The sequence below is a fragment of the Pseudozyma hubeiensis genome (assembly GCF_000403515.1).
Source record: "Pseudozyma hubeiensis SY62 DNA, scaffold: PHS13, whole genome shotgun sequence".
NCBI classification, from domain to species: Eukaryota; Fungi; Basidiomycota; class Ustilaginomycetes; order Ustilaginales; family Ustilaginaceae; genus Pseudozyma; species Pseudozyma hubeiensis.
Window position 1 is genome coordinate 451,725 of NW_012133795.1, and position 16,273 is coordinate 467,997.

At 57.2% G+C, this 16,273-nt stretch overlaps 6 protein-coding genes across 6 annotated transcripts; 3 read left to right on the forward strand and 3 right to left on the reverse strand.

Annotated features, from left to right (window-relative positions):
• Window positions 1-17: 17 nt before the first annotated feature.
• PHSY_001113 (hypothetical protein) lies at window positions 18-3,302 on the forward strand (the record flags this gene model as incomplete). Its single annotated transcript, XM_012331745.1, has 1 exon — window positions 18-3,302. The coding sequence occupies one exon, from the start codon at window positions 18-20 to the stop codon at window positions 3,300-3,302; it is 3,285 nt and encodes a 1,094-aa protein (XP_012187135.1).
• A 152-nt stretch (window positions 3,303-3,454) lies between these two features.
• PHSY_001114 (hypothetical protein) lies at window positions 3,455-5,134 on the reverse strand (the record flags this gene model as incomplete). Its single annotated transcript, XM_012331746.1, has 1 exon — window positions 3,455-5,134. The coding sequence occupies one exon, from the start codon at window positions 5,132-5,134 to the stop codon at window positions 3,455-3,457; it is 1,680 nt and encodes a 559-aa protein (XP_012187136.1).
• A 394-nt stretch (window positions 5,135-5,528) lies between these two features.
• Window positions 5,529-7,619, forward strand: PHSY_001115 (glycylpeptide N-tetradecanoyltransferase; the record flags this gene model as incomplete). The annotated part of the gene is made up of 1 exon (XM_012331747.1): window positions 5,529-7,619. The coding sequence occupies one exon, from the start codon at window positions 5,529-5,531 to the stop codon at window positions 7,617-7,619; it is 2,091 nt and encodes a 696-aa protein (XP_012187137.1).
• Window positions 7,620-7,721: 102 nt separating this feature from the next.
• Window positions 7,722-12,095, reverse strand: PHSY_001116 (hypothetical protein; the record flags this gene model as incomplete). Its single annotated transcript, XM_012331748.1, has 1 exon — window positions 7,722-12,095. The coding sequence occupies one exon, from the start codon at window positions 12,093-12,095 to the stop codon at window positions 7,722-7,724; it is 4,374 nt and encodes a 1,457-aa protein (XP_012187138.1).
• A 1,067-nt stretch (window positions 12,096-13,162) lies between these two features.
• PHSY_001117 (hypothetical protein) lies at window positions 13,163-14,356 on the forward strand (the record flags this gene model as incomplete). The annotated part of the gene is made up of 1 exon (XM_012331749.1): window positions 13,163-14,356. One exon carries the CDS (start codon window positions 13,163-13,165, stop codon window positions 14,354-14,356), a length of 1,194 nt encoding a protein of 397 aa, XP_012187139.1.
• A 194-nt stretch (window positions 14,357-14,550) lies between these two features.
• PHSY_001118 (hypothetical protein) lies at window positions 14,551-16,044 on the reverse strand (the record flags this gene model as incomplete). Its single annotated transcript, XM_012331750.1, has 1 exon — window positions 14,551-16,044. The coding sequence occupies one exon, from the start codon at window positions 16,042-16,044 to the stop codon at window positions 14,551-14,553; it is 1,494 nt and encodes a 497-aa protein (XP_012187140.1).
• Window positions 16,045-16,273: the final 229 nt, after the last annotated feature.

A 16,273-nucleotide genomic window follows, 5' to 3' on the forward strand; every position in this document is an offset into this window, starting at 1 on the left:
ATAGACGAACGCGCGACATGTCCCGAGCTCATCAACATTACCCCCATTATCCAGTAGCATCCACATCTTATCACCAACCACCCGCCGCCAACGGCCTGCATCGCATTCGCACCTCTGCTGATCGTCGACAAGCTGCTGCTGCTTCAGCCCACCCAGACCTTTCTCACGACATCTACATACCCGAGTCGCAGGAAGAGCTCAACAGAATCAGCATCGAATCCCGTCTTCTTCGACCCAGCGGTCCCTCTCACGTCACCAACATGCGCAACGCGGACCTCACCTCTGCGTCGTCGACCTTCGACACGTATGACCGTATCGGACGAGACGACGACGTGCCATCCACTGGGCCCGCCGTCGGCAGGCCGTCTCGAGTGTCGAACGTGCCTGCCGCATCGGATCGTTTACATCAGCTCGATGCAGACGAGAGCTTGATCCCAGGTGTCGGCCGTGGCGTACGCAGCACGATGCCTTCGCAAACGTCGTATCAGGAGCGCATGCGTTCTCTCAACCAACACGCTGCTCACAACCGCTACGAGTCTTCTCCAGCAAGAAGTCCCTATCGTCCTGGAAAGTATTCCAGCGTCGGCACACAGGCCAGACAGCCCGTCGCAGCAGCTTCTACAGCAAGGCCTCCGATGCACCACACTCGAGCCGGCGCGAACACAATCCCTCGCCAAGCGCAGGTGGAAAGCGAGAGCGAGTCAGAGGGCGATTCAGCAAGCGACTCTGGCGATTCAGACGCCATCAACGTCCGCACAGCTACCTTCAACAGCACTGGCAACCATCGCAACTTTGCTGCCACACCTGCTGGCCACACTGCCACCATGACCGCCAACCTTCGCCAGCGTCCGACGCTCGGCCAAGACACACTCGACCGAATTGAATTCGACATCTACACCGACACGGATGGAGAGCATCGTCCTCGCAAAGATCTCAAGCAACAATCCAGGCCACGCCCCGATCCCGCCGGCCCCTTCGCTTCACCCCGTGCCGCCAACACTTTTGGAATGAACGCGGCCGACTATCAGCAGCACCTGGCATCTCGGACCCTCACCTCTCCTGCACTGCGCACGCTCATTGGCGATCGTTCCAAAAGCCCAGATAGCCCAACACCAGCGCCGTCCATCGATGGCATCCTTCACGCTGGCCGCAACAACGCTCGAGAGACTCGACGCCAGAATAAGCACGAGCAGCCTCGAGCTGCGCGCCAATCCAACGTCTCTGCCATCAGCGCGTTCGAAGACCTGGCGCGTCGATTGCAGAAAGATGTCGAGTCCACTCGCAGAAATGCAGACGGCAACGGCGAGGATGTTGACGACGGCAGTGCCTCCAACTCTGGCGGCAGCGGCTTTGGCCCGGGAAGCCAAGCATCAAGCGCTCGCACTCGTGTTGAACCCGAAGCTGCCTCGAACGCAGCAAAGACTTTCAATGCGGCACAGTTCAACTCGTACGGCTATCCCGCTCACCAAAAGACTGCCACCGGCAACGATGCCACTGCGGCATGGGGTGTGCGCTTGCCTGACGTGACCGGTCTCACATCAGCTCTAGGCTCGCCTGTCAAGGCTCGCGATACAGTCAAGCACAGACCCTTCGACAGCGCTGTTGGCAATCAGGAAGCGCGTCTCGAGGAGCTGGTCAATCTTCGCTGCTTTGTCGATGGCATTCAGGTCGAACTCGATCGAGCAGGCGAGCGAATCTTGAATCTGGAGCAAGCGCAAGAGCAGCAGAGTCAAGATTTCCAAGGATTGCGGTCCGAGATGCAGACTGCACTCAAGGACGTGCGTGCTCAACAGCCAGCTTCGGACGAGCAGCTCATGCACTTGATCTTGCAAAAGCTGCAGGTGTCTGACAAGCAACAGCAGTCTCAGCAGAAGCAGCAAACGCAGAATGCTTTCGGTGCTGCTTCCGATGCAAATATGCAGGCTCAGATGGAGCCCCGTGTCAGAGTCGCGGAAAAGCCGGCGAGAGAGACTCGCAATGCTCAGCAGCAAGAGAGTCGCAGTCAAGTCGAAGTAGTCAACCGACTCTACGCCGAACTCGACCAGTTGCGAACGGCAATGGAGGAGCAGTACCGCAGCGCAGCAGACATCGGAACTGCCGAGGCGGAAGTTCGGAGACAAGCTGATTCGAGACCTCGTCGAGCAGCGTACAGGCATCAGGACAATTACCCTTCGGGGCGCGACCCGTGGGAAGCGATCGAAGCATTGCGTCTGCAAGTGCTCAGCCTCGCGGACGAGGTCGAAGGTCTCAATGGCCTCGTGCTCGAACATCTTGTCGAGCCTGCGCCCACCCATCGAAAGCGAAATGCGCGCTCGAGCGCAGCCCGTCAACACCGCTTCGAACACGACCAGGATGCGCATGCTGCCTCCGACCCCATCTACACTCGAGGCGCAACTTCCGCTCGTACGATTGCCTCCGGTATCCATCGCGGTGATCGAGTCGAGATCCGCACCGATCCCATCGATCAAGACACGGACGATCACTACCACCGCCGTCATCGCCAGCGATCCAGCCCCGCACGTCATTCGGACGAAGAGTACGATCAGACGATCGACGCTATCGCCGAGAACCTCCGTCTGTCACGTTCACGTCAGCAGCGTCGTCACACCCCACCAGCAGCGGTTGAGCCGATCGACGAGCTGTCCGACAACGAGATCTCGCAGCTCGCGGAGGCACGTGCCTCGCACGCATCCGCACGACTCTCCACTCGACAGACGCACGATCCGCACCACTGCACCGTGTGTTCTTCCACGGCCAGATCGGAAAAGCGAAAGGCATCTCGACGGGCTAAACTCTTGCAAGCGGAACGACGTCGCGATGCGGTCGAGTTGGAGGAATCCATCCTGCTCGAAACGCTGGATCCACCCTCTGGACAACGAAGCAGCATCAATGCTGAACAATCGGCGACGCTCAAGCTGATCCTTCAGGAGCACTGGGATGAGTTCCTGCATCATAGGATGCTCTACTCGGAACTGGCGGACGAGCTCAAGACGTTAAGTCCGAGCATGAGTCAGACAAAGAGGAGGATCTTGGCACAGCACGTGCTGGAAGCGGTCGAGTTGTTGGAGGTCAAAGCGGATAGGATCGAGAGGTTGGAGAACGTGTTGAAGGGATGTAACGTGGTTGTGGGGGGAGGGGAAGGGGTGAATGACGAGGCGAGGAAGCATGCTGGTCCTCGACAGGGCGGGAATAGGTTGAAGCAGGCGATGGAGTCGTTTGAGAGGAGTACGGGTAGGAGTGCGTCGAGACAGGTGAGCGGGATGGGTGGTAGGAATAGCCCGCCGACGACGATCCAGCTGTAAAACACATACATCACACAGTGTAGATGGTGCGAGATGCGACCATGCTCGAATCTATTTGCTCAACCGGTTGGCTTGATGCGTGTCCATGTGTGTGTTCGTGATGCAAAAATGCGGTTGTGTGTACAAAACAAGATATGCTGGAACATGCTCCTTCACTTGCGACTCTTCTTGGCGTTGGCTGGACTAGTTTTGCTACGTCGTGCTTGACCATTGAAGGCCTTGCTCTGCACGACTTCTGTCGGTTCATCCTCTTCGTCCTCTTCTTCTTCTTCGTCATCATCATCGTCGTCGCCTGTGCTCTCCTCCTGGTCTCGTCCGACCTTTCCATTCGTAACCTTCTTGTCGTTGACTTCTTGCATCCCGGCCCACACCTGATCTTCCTCCTCCTCCCCAACCTCATCCTCTCCCTCCACCTGCCGCCTTCCCATCTTCAAGAGCATTACACCATCCCAAACCACAGCCGTCGCCACCGCATGTACGCTCTGACTTGTCGCCTCTGCAATCATCTTAGCCCACACCACCTCACCCTTCTCCGCCGACATTCCTGCCTTAGGCACTGCACGCTCCGCCGGTACCGTGGTATGCAGTCTCACGAGGCTATCCGACGACACAGTGACCAGAGCTTCCGCTTCGCTGCGCTTGGCAGGCTGAGGCAAAACAGCCATGTCCAACGTTGCACCGATCTGACCTGCTCCCTTGTACGCATATACCACAGAACCCGATTGCCAATCCACCGCGTACAGCTTAGACCCCGTGTCTCCCACAAACAACAACCCACCCTTCTGCCCGTCCATGGCTGCAGATGAAGCACAGAGCGTCTTGACCGCTCCTTGACCCGAAGGAACAACGCGGATCTCGCGCACGTGCTTGCGACTCCCCGCTCCAGGCTGAAAGATCCGCACCAACCCGTCCTTCGTGCCCACCGCGATAAACGTCTCTTCATCCGTCGCACCCGCTTCCGCGTCTTCAGCTGTACTTTCTTCGAGGTTCAAAATGCAGGTGGCGGTGATGTTGGCCCGTCTCGGCAGCGAGAGGTTGTCGTTGGGCAAGTTTTTGGCGCGCCACACCTCGCCCCAGACCAGTTCGCGTGCTTTCGATTTGGCTTCGAGCTGACGTTTTCGCTTGCGCTGTTTGCTGTTGAGGCCGGAGAGGTCTTCCGTCTTGTTCGATTCGACACTCATATCGGCCACCGAGTCAGCAGGCTGCTCGGAAACGGCTGTTGGAATGTGCCAGAGTGAAAGAGGGATGTCCTCTCCGCCATAACAGAAGTGGGTCGGGTCGGAGGCAGGGAAGAAGCTGGCATGCTGTAGGGGCGATGGAAGGTGGTCGATCACTTTGGCTTCTCCCAACTCGGCGGCATTGCCTGCGACGGTGATGGGAGTGTAGCGGAAGATGCCGGACGAAGTGACGCTGTACACGCCGTGTTTGGACACTGCCAGACCAATGAAGCGATGGATGCCAGCCTTCATCTTGGTTTCATTGATGGTGCAGAGGATGTTGGCTCTCAGCTCCGACACGGCAGCGGGAGCAGTGCTGGTCGAAGGGAGGGATTGATTGACGATGTGGACGACATCTATGGTGGCATTCTTCCGGGCGAGAGCTACGACGTAGGTGTCAGAGCCGAGCACACCGGATGCGATGCGTTGCACAGCATGATCGGAATGCGACTTGAAGTTGGGTAGGATGAGTGGCTTGACAGAGGGACCTGCATAGTCTTTGGGTAGCGCCGAAGGCGGATCGCATTGAGCTACACGCAGACAGCCGATCGAGTCTCCAATGTAGATTCGATGTGACGAGCTGGCGTCTTCCAGTAGGGCGTTGTCGATCGACATGGTCGCCGACAGGTGCAGCGTGGCAAGTGAAGATGATGGTCCGGAGAGAGGTGAGCACGAAGCTTCGACTCAGCACTTGAAGCTGCACACACACACACACACTCTCTCTCTCGTGCTCTGCAAGCACAAGAACCCAAAAATTCAAATCAAAAATTCATTCCAAAGAAACACTTTGGCGAGCCTTTTTTTGGTTCGAGAATCTCGGAATTCGGCCTGTTTGATCTGGAGTCCAACACCGCCGTTGCACAGCAACATAGGGTCCGATCACGAGGGCAAGAGCACACCGCACGGACAACTTTCGACCTTCGCGATCTGCCTTCACACCGATCTACGTCTTCCGTCCTCGACATACATTCTGGATCCTCGGAATTAACCTCGCCATAGGAAACAAAACATGTCGGGTGTCGCCGGTACGAGCAACAACACGAGCGCGACTGCTTCGTCCTCGGCATCCGCCGCACAACCGCCAGCTCGTGGCAGCAGCATCACACAGCAGTCCACAACGCCTGCTTCCGTCGCGGACCAAGGCGACGCTGACGACGACGGCGATGATGACGACGACGACGACGAGGAAGACGACACAGCAGCAGCTGGATCCGCCTCTGCAGAAGCCTTGACCGCCAAGCAGCGCAAGAAGAAAAAGTCCAAGGCAGCCGCCAAACTGCGCAAGAAGCTCGGTCTTGGCACCTCCTCCACCGAGCCCTCCGACGGCAAGCTTCTAGCCTCCGGCTCATCCCGCGAAGGCAAGATCAGCGATGAAGTCGTCTCGCAAGTTCAAGAAGCCGTCAAAGCCGAACACGGCTCTGCCGCCGCCAACGCCGTCACCAAGGCCAACCTTGCCAAAGTCATGGCCATGATGAACCTCGAACGAGATGCCATGCTCAAGTCGCAGGATTCGAAGCAAAAGGCCCAGAAAGCGATTGCTGACCACAAGTTCTGGAAGACGCAACCGGTGATGAAGCCCAACGATGCGCCTGTAGTCAAGTCGGAGGAAGAGGGAAGCATTCAACCCAGTGTACCGCCCGAGGAGGTTCGCCAGGAACCCTACCCTCTCCCCTCCGACTTTGAATGGGTCATGGTCGATGTCGACAATCAAGCCGAGCTGAAGGAAGTCTATGACCTGCTCAGCGCCAACTACGTCGAAGACGACGACGCCACGTTCCGATTCGACTACAGCCCCGAATTCTTGCACTGGGTGCTCAAACATCCCGGCTACCACAAGACGTGGCATATCGGTGTTCGCGTCGTCTCGACCAAAAAGCTCGTCGCTTTCATCAGCGGTATCCCGCACGAGCTCAGGGTGAGGGAAAAATCCTACCAATCGACCGAGATCAACTTCCTCTGCGTTCACAAAAAGTTGCGCTCCAAACGTCTCGCTCCCGTCCTCATCAAGGAGGTGACCAGGCAATGTCATCTGACAGGAGTGTTCCACGCTATCTACACCGTCGGATCCGTCTTACCAACGCCTGTTTCGTGCTCCAGGTACTACCATCGAACCATCAACGCCAGGAAATTGGCCGACATTGGATTCTCTGCGATCCCGCACAACATGTCGATGGAGGCGCACGCGAAGCGATTCGAGTTGCCTGCAAAGACAAACTTGCCCGGGTTGAGGGAGATGGAGGTGCGAGATGTGGCGCAGGTGGGCAAGTTGATGCGTAGGTATATGCGTCGATTCGATATGGCGCCTAGGTTCACGGATCATGAAGTGGAGCATATTTTGCTCAGTGGACGAGGTCAGGATGGACCGTCAACACAAGCAGGCAGGAAGGGTCAGGTGACGTGGACCTACGTAGTCGAGAACGCCGAAGGACGTATCACCGACATGTTCGCCTTCTACTCTCTGCCTTCGAGTATCTTGGACAACGACAAGCACAAATCCCTCAACGCGGCCTACCTCTTCTACTACGCCACCGATGTCGTCTTCTCCGACTCCCGCACACCGGAGAGCGAGTCCGCATCCACCTCGTCCCCTTCGTCGGAACGCTCGCTCGCCCTCTCCTCCGGCAAACCCGCCTGGCGCTGCAACTCGCTCACCAACCTCACCTCTTCCGAACTGTCCGACGAATCGCACATCACCACCTGGGACTCCGAACCCCCGACCACCAAATCCCTTCTCAAATCTCGTCTCAACCTCCTCATCCAAACCCTGCTCATCATCGCCCGCGACTTCAACTTCGACGTCGTCAACTGCGTCACCGTCATGGACAATCCGCTCTTCCTGCAGGAGCAGAAGTTCGGTCCGGGAGATGGGTTCTTGCGGTTCTACCTGTTCAACTGGAGGACGAAACCTGTCGCTGGTGGTATGGGCGGTAGACCGGGGGAGAGCGAGTTGGATCCGGTTCACGCGTATGCCAAGAGCATGGCGAAACGCGCTGCAAGCGATGATCACGAGGAAGCAAAGGGGTTGGCTGAACAGTTGATCAGGAAGGCGGCCAAGAACCCGTCAGAGGTGGGTTCAGGAAACGGGATTGTCATGGTTTGATCACAAATCGCACTACACATGCACTCATATCATCCTGCAAACGCAGAAACAAGTCATATCAGTACAAATTGCAAATCATCACCTTTCTCCCCCTCTTTTCCGCTACGCAACACTGGTCGGACTCAACCAGAGCAAATACACCGTCAAGTTCGAACATGCCTGAGCCACCTGCCCCAGCAACCGCCTGACTTCCCTCGGAAACTCGTGTGAAACGCTCACCGTCTTGATCAGCGTAGACGTGTTGACGATGGCCCGTACAAACTGGTGCGATTCGTCAAACAGTTTCGCCGCCGTTGTGGGTAGGATGTTCTCCGGCGATGGATCTGCGACAGGACGGCCGAGTGAAGCAGCAGATACGGTTTCCGATCCATCCTCTGCTCCAACCGGTGCATTGATTGCGCCAACAGCCGAGCTTGTGGCAGCATCGTCGTCGATCGAGGTGCGTCGATGCTCTTCTTCACGAGCGCGCAGGTAGGTCGAGCGCAGCTGCGAGGTGAGGTCGTCTGTGATCTGTGCAAGATCTCGAAGCTCGCGAAGCTTTGCATCCAATGCTTCGTCTTTTCCTGTAGCCTTTTCATATTGTGATGCCTCGGCATCTTTTTCACCATCGGATCCAGAAAAGTTCATTGCAGCTGCTGAGCTGTCGTCTGCCTGTGGCTCAGGACCTTGCTTGTCGTCCACCGGTGAGGTCTCGGGCGAGCTGCTCGTCAATTCACTGTCGACACCCGCCGATCTGAGATGTTCAAATAGTAGCGACCAAACGCGAGCCGATAGCTTGGTGATGTTGTCCACCATATCGAGCAAATGATCATCAACTGTGATCTTGGGATCCGACACAATGGCACGAAGCCTGCTTCCCGCTGCAGCAGGACCAGCCCCCGGTGCGGCCGCTGCATTTGCAGAAGAGGGTGTCGCGGCATATAGGCTCCTCTGAGATGCGGCAGCAGCAGGAGCAGCAGCAGCAGGCGTTGCAGGCGTCGTCGACTGGCTTCGGGGCATCACTGCTGACGCTCCTGGCGTGCCTGCTCCTACAGCCGAGCTTGCATTTGAGTCGGTGCGATTCTGCCTTGACGATGTCGGCGTGCTCATAGCCCCTGGAGTAGCGTAGATGGTGCGTTGTGCGGCTGCGCTGGGACCGGTGACACCTGGAGTGCTTGGTGCCGTGGAATGTACTCCATCCGCGGTAGCACTTCGGTCGGACGTCTCGGACTGGGCGAACGTGGCAGCGCTGCTCGCGCTGTTGCCCACGCTACCTTGACGACGGTTCCTGCCACTGCGCCCCGGCGTGTTAAATCCAGAGGCAGCTTGGAGGTCCTCGAGATTGAACGGAGGCTGATTGCTGTTGCTTGGCGTCATCGCCGCGCCTTGTGCCAGATCCTGTGCGCTGAAGGAGCCTGCATGGCGTCGTCGGCTGGGGCCCCTAGGGATGTACGGGCGACTTCCGGCGCGGACTGGTGTCGAAGCCTCTGCAATGCTTGGCAGCATCGAAGTGGAGCCGTTGCTAGTGTTGCTGATGCTCTTTTGAAGGAGCGTGCCTGCACGCGCGGAGGGCGGCGTCGCCTTTTCCGACGCCGTTGTGGCAGTGGCAGGCTCGGAAGACACCGGCGAGCTGCTCTCGAGTTCGACTTGAGTGAGGTACGGCTGTACCGCCTCGACCAAAGGTGCCATCTCTGCCCAGCTGTTGCTCACTTCGGCCATGCTGCCGTACAGCATCAAGAGCAGCGTCCTCGCATAACGCACGTCCGAGCTGCTCTGCAACGCGCGGAGCTGAAGTTGAAGGACGCTGATGAGCTTGCGGAAGGTGATGACCGAGTCTTTGCACGTGACGAGAACACCTCGAATGACGCTGGGATCGGGCGTGCCACGTCGAGAGAGCGAATCGAAACGGTCCAATGCATTGATGAGGTTGGCGACAGAGCCGTTGGAGATGTCGAGCAGTCGATGGAATTGACCAGAGATCCTCTCGTCGATGACGGGTGTCATGAATTGACCGATGGCTGCATGAATCTGCGACAGCGCGAAGAGGACTCCGCGCGTGCCATCGACGAATTTGAGCACAGGTGCAGGTACAGCCTTCGAGATGGTGGAAGGTGGCAACGTGGAGAGGCGTCGGAAGTAGCTGTTTCTCTCCTGGTCCGCTGCAGTGCGCGGTGCATTGACTGTAGGTGAAGCTGAGTTGGACGGCCAGTGATTTTCGCCGCGATCGGATGCCATCCTTCCGTGACCGAGGTCGAAGCGTGCGGGAGAGTTGTTGTAGCCATGTCGAGCAGCGAGAGCGGCTGCAGCTGCTTCGGCAGCGGCCTGTGTTGCGCCTACCGTAGGCAAGCTCAGCTTTCGAAGACCGCCTCCTTGACTTGGGACCGAATGATTCCCCTGTGCACTGTTCGTTCCATTGGACGTGGACTGACCTGTGACACCTTCATATGCTGGACGAGCCGAGGGCGCCATACCGTTGCCCAGAGTGGGTCGGAGGGCGCGACGCGTCTGCAACAACGGTTTCCTGTTCGAAGACTGCACGACATTATTGTACGAGGAATTTGACTGCGCATCAAGGTCAGCATCTGTGGTGGCATGTGCAGTAGGGGTGGAGGCAGCTGAAGATAGAGTGGACGGCTGGCTCTTTTCAACGCTTGGCCTGTCCACATCCTGCACGATCGTCTGCTTGGCGGTTTGTGCTGCGCTCAGATCGGAAAGCATATCCCTCCGCTCCTGCAAAATTTCTTCGTGGCTTTTGCGTAGGTCAGGCAGCGATTTCTTGCTCTTGAGAGATCGACGACCCTCCATCTGGTGAGTGGCGACAATGTCTTGGGCAACAGAATGCGAATTGTTCCGAGCATGCTGACGTGCGTCTGCGTCCTCGTCAGTGATGCAGCGCGCGAGCTCATCCCGATGACCGGCAGTGGACTTCGCTCGAGAGGTCGGCGGCAATTGCACCAGCTGCGCGGAATGAGCTTGCGCGTCATTGCTTGAGTGTGACGGGACCGAATCTGCGAATTGCTTGAGGTCGCTGGTCGATCCTTCCTTCGGCGTCGGTTGCGGGACCAGGGGAGGCAGCAAGCCGGGTGCTGACACCTCTTCTTTGTTGCTCGCTGTATTGATGCGGGCGTCCCTCGTGTCCATGGGTGCTGTCGGACTGGGATCGTCTGGCGGTGCTTCGGTCGGATCGGCCCTGAGCGCACGGTCTGAGACGCTCTCGGGCACCTGAACCTGGAGCGACATGAGACCATCGGATTGTGACGGAGCAATTTCGTTGCGGTCCATGTTCTTCGAGCCGGCGAGGACCGCACCATCATATGGGAGCTTTGCAGCTGGCGATCCTGCTCGTGCGGCTGACTGTTGATCCGACATCGCTGACGCGGGCGACTGTACTTGGTTGGCAGGGTCGTTGATCCACGAACGCAGCTTTGCAATCCAAACCAGCATCTGACGGTCTTCGAACCGCTTGACCTTTTCGCGCTCGGCAGCTGACGAGCTGCCCGAAGAGGAAGGCGGCTTGGGTGGGGCGACGTTGGGCATTTTCGAAATGTGAAGTGGCGGCCACTCGAGCGGGTTGTTGTCGAGTTTGAGAATGCGGAGATGTTTCATCCTGCCGACCCACGAGGGGAGCTCGGTCAGGCGGTTGGCGTTCATTGAGAGCACGCGAAGGGCGAGGAGACGACCGGGAAGCTCGGGCAACCTGCGAACCTTGTTGCGGCTGAGATCGAGAATCTCGAGGTTGGGCATCTTGGTGACGCATTCGGGAAAGTGAGCGAAGTTGTTGGCACGGATGTTGAGGTACCTGAGGCCGTTGAGATCGACGAAGCGGTCAGGTAGACGGGTGAGATGGTTGTAGCCGAGGGCGAGCCGAACGACTTGATCCTTGATCATATCGATCAAAGCATCAGGGACGCGGTCCATACGCTTGTGACAAAGGTCGAGGGTATCTAGAGGGTGAGACCTGTCGTTGCCATCCTTGGGTTGCGTAGTGTGATCGTGACTGGAGGATTTTTGCAGTGTTTCGGAGCTCGCTCGCTTCTGTTTCACAAAGGCCAGCAGCTCTGCTTCCGAGACAGCATGCTGACGCGAACTCAGAGATACGGATTCAGTTGCAGAGTCGACGGAGGATGCCGGAAGATGCTGCATGGATCGAGAGGTGTGTAGGGAGCCCGCCGATGGCAACCTCCCGGCATCGAATGCACGAGGTTGTGTGTCGAAGGATGATATCGACTGTGCACTGGGCAAGCCGCCGTGGCTCTGGGATGGATCGGCAGCCTGGGTGGAATCGAATGCGTTCCAATATGCAGCTGTGGTCTGTTCGTGAGGAACACGTTTATCCGCAAAGGCATAGGAGCGGTAAGAGGAAGCGGCACCTGTTCGGCCAGCGCCGATGCCGGCTATGCCTGCCGATGCATTGGAGCTTTCAGCTCGTCCGAAAGCTTCCGAGCTTGAGCTCGAAGCTGCTGTTGTCATCCTCGTGCTTCGTTTGCCGACGTGCATGGTGCCTTTCTGCCTGAAGGCGAGGAAAGCAAGGCAGATGTCAAGGGACGATCAGCCCGCGCCAACGAGTGCGCGGAGGTCTACAACGCCAACATCGCGAGCAGAGCCTTAGGCAGTGATAGAAGGGTGTGCACTAGACTGTGATACTTCGGTATCGTGGAGCGTGTGTCAAAGCTAGGAGAGCTTTTGCCGTCTGTGGTGTGGCAGCTCAGCTTTCGTTGTAGGGAAGGTCGAAAATGAGGCTGCGCTGGATCGTAAGAGTCGGCTTGTTGGGCAACCTGTAACCGTTGTGACGTGAGAGCTATCGCTATCGGAGCCTTTTCCTAGCTGTGTCGCAATCAAGATCGAGGAAGAGAGATGCGAGAACGATATGACCGAGATGTGACGTCGTTGTGATGATGAATAAGGTGGTAACTTAGCCAGCCAACGATGGGTGTGTTTTGAGCGGCGGCGGCTAGTGAATAATTCAATAAATAAAGTAAACCCGCGCCTACAATTTTCGATATACACGATTAAATATTATTATATTTAGGTTCCACGAGACCCTGAAAGCTGGGGAGCAGGAACAAGTCAAATAAGGCTGGTCCGATCCGTCTCGCAGCATCGACCCTTCCAACTTTATCCAGGACGAAAGGACGATGCAGCTCTGTCTATCCCCGAGACTATGACGGATACTCCGACGCGACTGGAGCTTCCGCGCAAGCCTTCAAGGGAGTCGATATCCCCGAGTCGAGATCAAGACCGTCTTGGCGGCAAAGGTCACGATCCGAGACTAGTATCGCATCGCAGCTCAACAGTAAGTCATGAGTCGGCGACATCAACGGACAAGCCCCTTGATCGCGCCTCGCTGCAGCCATCGGTGGATTGTTGAGGCCATATGTGCAGCGACACAACATGCCCAGAGTCTTTGATAGCCTCTACCGAGTGGCCTTTTTGCCCGAGGGACTCTCGGACTGCAATGTCTGGCATGCCTTTCGGACAGTTGTTGATCATGTCCCTTTCCCTTTCAACGCCCATGCGCTGTGCTTCAGCACGATCAGAATGGATCGTCATCCCGAGCATTGAGGATGACTAAATCGCCTTCGTGGACGCCATCGGCTCGCGTGGGTGCGCAACCACACCAGTACATCGATCGAGACGACCCCACGAACGAAGCAGATCGCCGGAACGACCCTCGCTATCATCACCATGATCGACGCAGGTCAAGATCCCCGCAAATGCGGCAATCAACATCTCATCCAGACGATGTGCCATCCCGCGCCGTAGTCTGGAAGGATCTGCGGACACCTCGAAACAACCAGGATGACCACTCCTCAGTTGCAGCAACATCGCAAGCCTCCTCGAGCCGGTCAACGCCGAGCAAGCCACCTACAACGGCTGTCAGCAAGCGATTTGCCGATAACATCGACAGGTGGAATCGGAAACAATCCGAGCTACACGCAAGCCAGCCTTCCGCGTCCGAGGTCATCGTGAGCAACACCCCTGACTCTTCGGCAGATCCGAGAGCCAACATCCAGCCAGTTTCCTACACGAAAGAAGGCCAACGAAGCACTGCTCCGGCCTCCACAGAGCTTTCCGATGCTGAGCTGACTACCTACGACTACAAAGACGTCCAGCGTGTCGCCTGTCTCCTATGCCAACGCAAGTTCAAGAGCCTCGATACCCTTTATCGACACGAGAGCGAGTCAAAGTTGCACAAGGACAATCTCGCAAGCACTCAGGCATGTCGACAAGCTGTCGCCAGAAAGCTCGACCTTTCCGTGCAGCCTGAAGACACCCGCGGGGCCCTGTCTCCGGATCACGTTCCTGCGCTCTCGGAGCAAGCCCAGCAACCGACTGTTGCGTCAATATACCGAGATCGCGCATCAGAACGACGAGCCGTCTTCGGCGCAGACAACCCTTCGAAGAACACTGGCTCCATCCAACGGACCAAAACGTTTGACGGCCCGGAGGCGACAACCTCCACAATTGGCTCAAACGAGGTGCTGCCACAGTCTGCGCCGGCAAAGCCGATCGAGAGCGACAATATCGGCAATAAGCTTCTCGCCATGATGGGCTGGTCGCAGGGTCAAGGCCTTGGTCTCAAACGTGAAGGTAGAACCGATATCGTCGAGACGAAGATCTACAAGCCAGGCGCAGGGCTGGGTAGCAGCACTCCCAGCGATAGCGTCACATCAGTGCGATCGAACGTCTCTTTTACAGGCTACAAGGATCGTGCGAAAGATCGTGAGTATTCGTTGATTATCGCCAAGTGCTCCTGATCGAATTAAGTTGCTGACCACTGACGTTTGTCGATTCGAATGGACACTTTGATGACGCTGCCTGCATTCACAGTCGCACGACAACGACTAGCAGATCAGACGCCCGTTCCGCAGCAACAGCAATGAACCAATGGCTTCTACAACTTTGTCATATTCATTGTCCCTTCGTGTTCGCGTGTGCTCGGCTGTGAGGATCACCAGATGAACCGGAATAAACCTATGGTCAAATTGGCCACCAGCCCGAACAGGATCGAGACCTGCATCGTACTTCCAAACACGCTCTGGCTCGTCTCTGTCAGACGTTCCATCTCCCACTGCTGCTCGTCATCCTCTTCATCCTCCTCCTCCGCTGCCACTTGGTTGGGTAAAGAGGAAGGATGTGGTTTGTCGCGAAACCAGAACAGAGGTATGAGCGGGGGGAGGAAGAATCCGACCATCAAGCCTTGCATCACGGTTGTGTATGCTCCTGACGTTGGCGCCGGATCGCCGAAGTCGCCGAGGGTCGGGTTGTTGGTAGTGGTGGTGGCGGAGAAGGTGTCCATCCAGGATTCTTCCATTTCGAGGAGGTGTTGTGCGTGCTCGCGAGCTTGGATCAGGTCGTAGGTCGTGGAGAGCGGGTGCGAGGTGCGAAATTGGTCGCGGATGGTGGAGATTTCAGCTGCGGTTAGGCCGGCGTCGAGGAGTCGGTTGAAGCCGCGATTGCGAGAGGCAGGGTCTGTGTCCACGTCGAGGGGAGCGTCGGTGGAAGCGGGGTCGAGATCGATCAGCGGATCGGACCGGGTATCGGTAGGAGACGCAAGGGAGGTGTGGGTGTCGAGCTCACCGACGGAGCATTGGATGTAGACGGTGGGTGCGGTACGGATGGTGAGCCGGATCGAGTCGGAGTAGAAGGACGGCTCGCGGTTCTTGCCTTTGCCTTTGGTCATGCTGAAGTCTGCGTTCTGAGCAGTAGAGCTACCAGCGCCGGTATCGCCTTTGATGACTTCGCTATTCTGCACGACCAGCCACTCAACCATGTCGCGGACGCTCATCTCCTTCTTCTGGACTGTGTCACGTTCCCCTTCCTCGTCGCCTGCGGAACCGTCGTCCGTCTCCATCTCTGATACTCGCCCTTCCTCTTCGCTCGCGTCGCCCACACCCTCTTTCTCTCCGCGTCTCCCGTCAGGCAAGGCAAGGTGTCGTAGACTCTGTCTACCCTGTACTCTCGTCCTCAAGTCCATCTCCTCCAGATACTCCACCAGCCTCACCCGATCCCTCAGAATCCTTCCCGCATGGATCAACCGCAACCTTCTTCCACGCACCCCTTCCCTACTCTTTTCCATCTTAGCCTTGAGCATTTGCACCGTCTCATCGCCCATCAGCCCGTCTCTACGCAGCGATTCGACCACTTGGTGTACCAGCTGATCCTCATCGTCGGAAGATATCGCTGCTGGCGCGTTGGTGTTTGTGGGCTGATCCTCTACATCGAAGTCAAAGATGAGCTGCTGTTGGTCTCGGTCCTGCGGTTGCGAAGTGTCAACAAGAGACCGTGGTGCTATGGGTCGCAAGGACTCGATGGAATGGAGATTTAGATGCAGATCCGATACCCCGGGCTCGGTGAAACGAATCGTGACGGGTCGCACGCGTACGCTGGCCTGCAAGCTTGATGATGACGAGCCTGGGCCCGGATCGCGAGGGATGTAGTCCATGGTTGTCGGGCTACGCTGCGCTCATATTGGAGCCGACACGAAGCAGTCGGTACAAATGATGCTGATCGCAGTGTGTGAGACGGCTCTGGCCGCGCGATCAGACTGATGTGGTAGAAGAAAGTGTCAAGGAAGGAACATTGCACAGAGCGCTCCACAAAAAAGCCGGTTGCTGCCGGGTCCTTGAAATTCTGGCCAGTGCACGCCCTTGGACCCTTGCAATTCTTCCATC